This window comes from Squalius cephalus (assembly GCF_949319135.1).
Source record: "Squalius cephalus genome assembly, chromosome: 5".
Taxonomy (NCBI): domain Eukaryota; kingdom Metazoa; phylum Chordata; class Actinopteri; order Cypriniformes; family Leuciscidae; genus Squalius; species Squalius cephalus.
Genome location: NC_137126.1, coordinates 6,737,251 through 6,746,261, shown reverse-complemented (window position 1 = coordinate 6,746,261; position 9,011 = coordinate 6,737,251). Strand labels below are relative to the sequence as shown.

The window sequence follows — 9,011 nt, the reverse complement described above, 5'->3', positions numbered from 1 at the left end:
TGCCGAAATTGATCATACTATAAGACCTTAATCTACTCTAATGCCCTTTTAGCACCATTCAATGAAATTTAATTCCCAGCATGCAATTCATGCTAAAATATATTTCCTACTTCAGTTAACATGAAATTCCATGAATCTTTCCTGACATATTGCTGTTATCCAGTCCAATCTTTTATTTATTAGAGTTGAAAATGCAAGTCTTGTGTGGGATGTACCTCTCTTGCTACTTTGAATTGTGGTAGAAGTCTGGATTTTCATCTTATCTGAATTTTGCAGTTCAGAATCCGGTTCTTAAGAACTCATTATGGAGCAGTTCTGCTTGAGTGAGCAAATACAAAGGATACTCAGGAAGGACAGAGTGAGATAAACGGGGCAAGAGAACATGCTTATGTAAATGTTAATAAAATGAAGGAGGGATACAGTAGATGAGACTGACAGAAAAGGAGAACAAGGAAAGAGAAAAGCAAAAGGTTAAAAGAGGGTCACGTCCCTCCTGCTCTGCAGATGCATGTTACAGCTGCAATTAATGATGATATCAAAGCGAAGCAGACGTGAAGGATTAAAGATCCAATGATCCAAATCAAAAAGCAAGCACACATACAGCTGTACATTAATAAACACAGCACAGTTAGCTGATAGTGTTTTATACATATGGAGCTGTAGATCTTGTAAAATGAATCATGTTGGTTTTACATGTTGGCTTGTTGTTGATCTAAAATGGTTTACAAGCTCAGTCAGGTCCCCACCAGCTGGTCTACCACCTAAACCAGACCAGTTTGGACTGGCTAGTAAGTAACCAGCAACCATCTTCCAAAACACAGTTTGAACCTTAAATTGATTTTAATTGAGTTTTCCATTAGAGCGAGCAGGTTTTTAAAACTGAAACCTAATCTACTTACTGGTACTCCAGCTAATTAACCATCTAGACAAGCTTAGAACAGCTAATGACCATAAATTATGAAACTAGCCAAACAATCAGAAGCTGGTTTTAGCTGGGTTTTGGAGGATGGGGGAGTTTTAGTTGGAGCTGAAAATCAATATTTTGGCTACTGGTGCTGACAGGAAACATTTCAGGAGTCAAATAAAAATGATTTATAGGAACACAAATATAAAATAGAAGCATTAAAGAACAATAATTGAATGATGGCAAAGGCTGTGGTTTATACTGTGAACCAAAACCTTCCATTAGTGAGGTTGAATGAATGGCTAAATTATATTTGGCCTGCAACGCAGACTCCCACAGGAAACATAAAACCTAGCTGAGTGGAATTTGATTATTGCAGTGGTGTGGTGTGTGGTGTGTGTGTGTGTTTGTGTGTGTGTGTGTGTTGCATTGGTTTACTTTTATGAATGACTGGCAATTCATTTAAAAACAAAACAAAAAAAACATAAAAATAATCAAACTAAACAAAGAGTACCTGTTCATTCACTCTGATGTTTCACATTCGGCATAATGGCATACTTCCATGTTTCTCATTCTATTTCTGTAGTATGTATACTGTGCACAATGTGCAAATTGATGGAATACCTTGATGACCTACTACAGCCGCCAAAATGTGCAGCATACTACAGATCATACTGCGTGAGTTTCTGTATCCCATAATACAACACACTTCTATGTACTAGTAGATGTGATAAACCTGAAGAAATTTGTCAACAGGTAGAGATTTTGAATCATTGTCTCTATCGTTATTACTTATTACATTCTGAATACAGTGTCTCAGATCGTCCTTTCACACTGCGTTTAACCCCGGGTTATCATCATTCTTAACCCTGCTTTTAATCTTGTGTAAAGGAACATTTCACACTTGAAAGTTAGAAGTGAGGTTTTACCCGGGGTTATGAAACCCTACTCAGGAGACCTCTTTTATAGTGTTAAGCCCGCATTACGGTGGCAAGCTTTTACGGAATGTTATGTTTAGATGCTTAGTAACAGACAACCAATCGCGTGGCTCATTTGCACATGTTTTGGACAGTCACGGAAACACTGCACATTAAAGCAGCGCTATGCAGTTTTGGCAATTTCTTCGCTGTTTTCTCGCTTTTTGCTCGCAGGTTTCTCTATAGAGCTCCCCCTACAGCTTCGGAATAGATATTTGACAACACTGTCGTCCAAACTCGTTGGCGACGCGCCCCCCTCCCATCTTCTCCCTCTGGTCATGTGAATTTGTTTTCAAAGAATCCGGTGAACGCACAGAGCCATGTCCACTGAGGTATGTATGATACACAGAAGGCTAGCATATAAATGTTTAGATAGTGTATGTGTGCAGAGCCGTAAAGCAATTTGTTACATCGCGTGACCTGATATCACGCGATACTTCCTGACGCCGGCCCAAAGTTGCAAGGGTGGTTTTCCCGCTCACAGGCGCTAGGGGGGTGCGAGAAGACCACCATTCAACACGAAAAAAGTCATATAACCATTCCAATGACTCTGAAGCTGTTCAGTTAAGGTAAATTAAGCTAAAAAACTGCATAGTTCCCCTTTAAACAGTAGTTTTAGTGTTTGATGGGAAAAATGTTGGAGTGAACAAAAGACAGTAAAGGATGTGAAATGCTAGAGCTTTTATGTAAACTGGTCGCGTAGTTCGTCCAATCAATGACACTGACACCACAAATATGCAAATAAGGACATTAACCCAAGGTTAGGAATGTACCGTGTGAAACGACAGCTTATGAATACCAGGGCTGCCAACTTTTGAATTTAGCTTGGAGTGAGAATTATGGATGGGGGATGTGGTGTGGAGGAGGTGATTTGATTCAAAAGCTTGAGATTGATACTGATCTTGATTTAGAATTGATTCATTTGGCTAATTATCAGGTACAGTAGTGCCTACATGTTAATTTTTACTCAAGGAAAAACATCTCTCTCAAGTAATGCTGTAAACATACAGGGAAACCTGTCAGCTAGTATTATTATCAAAGGGTAAAATTAACATCTCATTCTTACACAATTATTTATTATTAATTGTTAACCCCCTGGTAAATTATGAGCAATGTGAAACTTGAAGCAAGATAACCCAGTATTCACACTTTCAAGTGTATTCAAGTGTATTAGTGTACTCCTCACATACCTGTTTGCCATCCAGTGTGTAGATCCTTTTCACGGCTCCGCTCTCGAGTTTGATGGCCTCTGTGATGTCAGTGAGCACCTGCTCGAAAGAGTGTGCCGTCTTCTTATTGAGCAGCACACGGACAGCCTTCCTCGGCTTCACCCCGCTCCTCATCACCGTCACCAGCTTGGGTCGCACAAAGTCCTTGGTCTCCCTCGCCTCACAGGCGGAGCGGTTGGCTAGCATGTTCTTCTGGCTGGCTGATGCTTTCACGTTGACCGACCAATTGGGATTCACATTTTTGGTGTAGTCCACTTTCTTGTAGTAGTTCTCGGAGGCGCAAACATAGCTCTCACCTGAAGAGGTGGAAAACACAGAAACAGAGAAAGAAAGATGATTGGTTGAACAGCTCAACACATTTCTGCTACAGTACATTTAGTTTGAAAGCTTTGGTTTCAAATGACAACTATTGCTGATTTTCAGTGTTTTGCTACTATGATGTATGAGGAATGTAATTGCTTTCCATAACCTTCACCCTCTCTGCTCTCTCTAGTGGAATGAGGAGCAACCTCCATCTGAACTGCTGAAACAATCACATCTTTCAAGAAGACACACCTTTTCCGCCAGCTCTTAACCACTCCACAAGCAAAACCAATTCACTTGCAAATAAATCAATCAATAAAATTCTCTTCTTTTCCTACTCTGTATTTCTCTTCTTCTCTAGATTGTTTCTAATCTAGCTTTTTAATAAAGTGGCTTTGTATGCTCGAATTATGCTCTTCTATTGTAAGTTACGATAAAATAATACGCTAAATGCATGAATGTGAATGTAAGTTTGAGCATGACTTGTGATGTGTCCTGATAAAAAAACAACTCGATGAAAAGGTTTGTCAAGATAAGCTTTATGATGGCTTGAGAATGCCTGACCTAATTAGTTTTAATAGCCAGAAGTTTAAATGTTTTATATAGACTTCATCGGATTCAAACAAAAAATAGATTTGACATATTTATAACCCAGTTCCCAATAGGACTCCCAATTATTCCCAATAATTATGGTTACTAATAGGATAAACTGACCCTGTAAAACCCCTGGAGGGGGGGTTGATTGTACAGGAGCAAAACATTATTCCAGTGCAATACAAGTAGAGATATGATAAATATTATTATTAAATATCCAGAGAGAAAATAATAAAAAAATCCTGTAGGATTTTTACTTTGTAGTAAATGTGGGAATTGTTTCGCAATCAATTCCATTAGGATCCTTTAAGATTGCCTCCAAATCATGCCACAAATTCCATCAGGAATCCTGTACACATTCCTTTAGGATATTTGTGACTATGGGGAGCAGTCAATGGTCCCCACAAGGAAAACAGCTTAATAAACATACTAAATAATGAAAATATAAAAATTCAAAAAGTTTTCTGTGAGGGGTTGTAGAAAATAATATTAGGTTTGTATAAGAACGTACGTGTGTGTGTGTGTGTGTGTGTGTGTGTGCGTGCCACACTCTTAAATGCATAGGCAGTGCGGTTAACACGCAGATGTATCACACCAACAGACGACACAGAATAGCTGAGCTCCAGAAACACACGGTTGAGCGGTTGAGTGAGTGTGTGTGTGTGTGTGTGTGTGCCACACATTTTGAGCATGTTCCTCTAGGCTCCTTTATTTGCTGTCTGCTCCCAGCTTGATTCATCTCAAATTCAACATATACTGACAAAGCAGATTTGCTCTGTAATGAAGAATGTCTTGTCTTTTCATGTGGAAAACATTTGCTGCTTCGAATCGCAAAAATTGTTGGGGATGAGAGTACCGGCAACATGTGAGAAGTGCCAGTACGCAAGAAAAAGTGAGGGTACACTACAGATTAAATGATAGAAGTGCCGTATTGTGCCCTCGTCATCTTTAATCTATAATTTCCCCTCCTTTTTACAGCGACATCTCTTCTCTTCTCTGACCAATAGCAAACCACAATCATCCAACTATCCATTAAATCAAGTCCCTCCTTATTTATCATTAATTTATCACGCACTAATTTATCATAAAACCCGACTCAAAGTACATACAAAATGTGTTTCCCCATGTGAACTATCTATGCAGGAGAAGTGCACTAGCATTGACTCCATACAATTTAAGAGCTGGATTAAAGTAATTACCATGTTTCACAGACTGAATGACTGCTAAGCCCTCTGATCTTTGACCCGTGACTCTAAAATGTTAGCATACATGAGCGACACATTTTGAAAACACTAGCCTACTCTGTGGTTTTTAAGTTTAAGTTAAATTATGCAAAATAGCTATTTTTGTTTTCCAAATAGCAATGTTGAAAACAAGCCACTTTGCATGTGTACATTGCACATGTTCCATATTTGCATGACCTGGAAGGCGGTATTGTATAGATATTCCTTAAACAGTTGTTATGGTTTGTTCTAAACTAATAACCGCAATTTATTCAGCCTGAACTGCATAAAATACTTCATTCATATTTTGTTTTGTACATAATTTCGGTTGAAGTGTTTTCTGCTTTCAATCTCAGGTTTCAGCTATTTTTGTTTGCTTTTACAGTGGTATAGTAGTCTTAGACATGTGTGAGTGTGAATGTTCAGGATTAAAAGCTGGTGTCAACCTTTAATGGGCACATTACTGTTGGCATGGCAACCAGACAGGCCAACCAATCTGCTTTTAGCTCTTGGAGAGCTTAGTGCAGGTGGGTAGTGTGTGTTTTACTAACAACTGGTTTAGTGCTCGTCACACACTAATAGGGTACAACGGGGCTAAAGGCACACCTAAGACAAATGTGCTTTTCACTACCCCCATAGCGTATGATTGCATAATTTTTTTTATTGAACATTGATGGAGCAACATATTTTGTGTGAAAACAAATCAAAAAAATCGTTTGTTTCAAAATCGTATAAATATATATTTTGATAAATAAAATAATTCATTTTTGTCCAATACATATACTGTCATTAAAATATGTTCATTTTAAAAATACAGAAACGAAATCAGAATGATTTGAAAAAGTAAAGATTCTGAAAGCATTGAATGAGATCCTATAATTATTGAATAAAGCTTTACAGTAGTAACAAATCAATATATGCTGTGAGTTTCAGAGTCAAGCGTGGCACTGTGTTCAACACTGTTACACATGTGCGGCTCAGGTGTTTCAGTGGTCAGAGCAATTTGAAAGTCTTTTTTGGTAAATCAACCAACGTGAATTCACGTTTCATGACGTGTATTTTAAAATGTATTTAGTCTGACATCTCTGTGGATGTTTCTCAGGCTAACTGCTTATGCAGAGATTTTTTGCCTAACAATACTATGCAAATGATGAATGATAAAGAGAATAAACATTATGGTTAACATAAACATAAATACAAAAATGCCTAACTCAAAACACTCACCTTCCTCAAGCTCATCCAGATTGGTGATCTTCAGTGATCCGTCGATGGTGAAGATGTATCTGACCCCCTGTGGCAGGTTGATGTGGTCAGACAGAGAGCGGGTCAGGTCAGCCAGAAGCGCATCAAATGTGCGGAAACGGTCACTGGCCACTGCATACACGATGCCCTTGAAGTAGCGGTCGCCGTTGCGGTAGAACCGTACCTTCTTAGCCTTCTTCTCATTGGTCAGAGCCTGGAGGGTGCGTGTACGGTAGAAACTGCAGTGAGCGCTGTGAGTGGGGCTGGGGAGGCCGTTGGGCCGTCCACCTCGTGAGGTCCGAGACGCCTTGTCCCGCTCATCAAAATGGCCGAAGTCCAGCTCCATGGCAACGTGTTCAGAGGGGGCATCCATAGTGGTGGTGAAGGAGGTCTTGTACTGAGGAGTTATGGGTCTAATAGAATGAGAAAAAACATAAAAGACAAACAGAATTATTTTTGGTCTGACTAGGGAAAGCAAACTTAAGAAAGCTTTTTTTTCGCCACATAATAAAAAAAAGGTAAACATCCAAAAGGTATTTTTTTCTCACAATTCAATTTGGACTTTTTTCCTCAGAATTGTGCACTTTTTGAAGTGTCAAAGTAGGAGTTGCATAGCTGTCAATGGAGGACAGAAAGCTCAGATCTGTTTCTTCTCAGATTTGTGTTCCGAGTTTGGACGACATTAGGGTGAGTAATTAATGACAGAATTGTCATTTTTGGGTGAACTAACCCTTAATTGTGAGTGTACAAATCTTAATCATTCCTCAAAAGTGTTTTTTTTTAGTTTATTTTTTATTTTTTATATCAAATAGCCTATCATATTTATACAAATATCATAAATGATGAATTCATGAACATCATTATGTTTTTTGGGGGGTCTCAATTCACCTGTGTCTCAATTGGAATAATTTGAAGTGCACTCCAAAAACACAACCCAAAGATACGAGCAAGTGACAGAATTCCAAATAGGGCGTAAAATAGAAACCTGTCCTCAAAGTCTGTCATTCGAAAAACATTTTACCTGAAACACTGAAACCAACTGTGTTTTTCGGTCTACGCCTACCATCGTGTAAGTACTACACATATACACATGCTTTCTGAGTAACACACACTCCACCATGGGTTGGCCTACATACAGCAGACCCACACAAATTTCAATGTCACTCATGTACTATTATTAGAAATTCCCTGTGGAGACAGTCATTTCCCAAAAAAACTAAACACAAGGAAACTAAAGGTATGGTCATCTTTAAACTAGTTATCAGGTGGCATCATGGCATATCATCAGGTACTGTAGATTGAGAACATATAGAAATACACACAAGTTCACTGAGTTTATACACATTTATACAGCACATGCTAGCATTGATAACAACATATTCCACATTTAAATCAATCAACTGTTCCTCAACTAGCCAGTATCCATGGCAACAGCAACACAAGCTCGCCATGTTTTCTAAAAGGATACACAGATGAAGCATAGAAACTACACGTCAGCATCAAATCACACGTGATCATTAACATTCCATTCATTACCCATTTATCTATTAAATGTCATTAACTGAAACCTTCTGAAGAACTGAAATCAAATATTGACTGGTTTGTTTGTTTTATTGGCTGATTTCTTTAATAAGGAATTACCTGTAGAAGGACATTCATGGTGAAGTGTGTAATTTCCACAACACCAAACTGAGTGTAGTGTAAGATGGGGTGGAACCACATGTTTCACTTTGTAAAATACCTGACCTAACTAATTATTTAGGAAAATTATGTCATTGATATGGCACCACAATTAAATGCACTCTGCAGTCAACAGTCCTCAAGAAATTAATTAGCTAATTGTCTGATCTGTGTCATAAAGCAATGAAAAATAAGTCTATTTCACTCAAAACAAATCTTAAGTGACTTCATTTACAGCAACAGACATTAGTCATCAGCCAGTAACACTCACAGATTTTTACTATTATCATGTAGCTACGCTAGCATAGTGATAATAACAACAAACATGCAAAGTTAATAGAAATATTGGTTACAATTTTTTGGAATGCATCAGAAATGGTCATTTTATTTTGGTGTGATGATTCTTTTTTATATTTCTCTGAAGAACTGAATTCTTTGGTTGACAGAACCAATACGAAACTGTTGTTATTACCCTAGTGAAAAATAGATATACCAAGATGTATTTGAAATACATTTATTTTGCACTTTATTTTACAGTACGTCCACTTACGTGTACTAACAGTGTAATCACTTAAGAAAGTAGTGGGCAAGGTTTAGAGGTAAGTTCAGGGTTAGTACCTAGTTATTACATAGTTATTATAATTACTATAATGACTGCATATAATGTACTTGCGGAACAGGACTGTAAAATAAAGTGCTACACATTTATTTTATGCTAAGCATACTACAAATGCATTTACATATTTAAGTACCTTATATTACTAATTTTGTACTTAATGCACTTTGGTTTTTCCTCAAGTAGTGCTGAGGTCCAACTAAATATATACTTAAGTATATTTTATGGTTCTAAAATTAAAGT

General features: G+C 37.8%; 1 protein-coding gene across 1 annotated transcript in view; it reads right to left on the bottom strand.

Annotated features, from left to right (window-relative positions):
* LOC307159394 (neuronal migration protein doublecortin-like) overlaps window positions 1-9,011 on the bottom strand; it is a 47,793-nt gene that overhangs the window by 27,870 nt on the left and 10,912 nt on the right. Inside the window, exons 2-3 of the mRNA XM_079872739.1 lie at window positions 6,455-6,885; window positions 3,072-3,406 (exon numbers count right to left, since the gene is read on the bottom strand). Coding sequence (XP_079728865.1) covers window positions 3,072-3,406; window positions 6,455-6,845 — 726 coding nt within the window. The 5' untranslated portion in view covers window positions 6,846-6,885. The remainder of the gene's footprint in view (window positions 1-3,071; window positions 3,407-6,454; window positions 6,886-9,011) is intronic.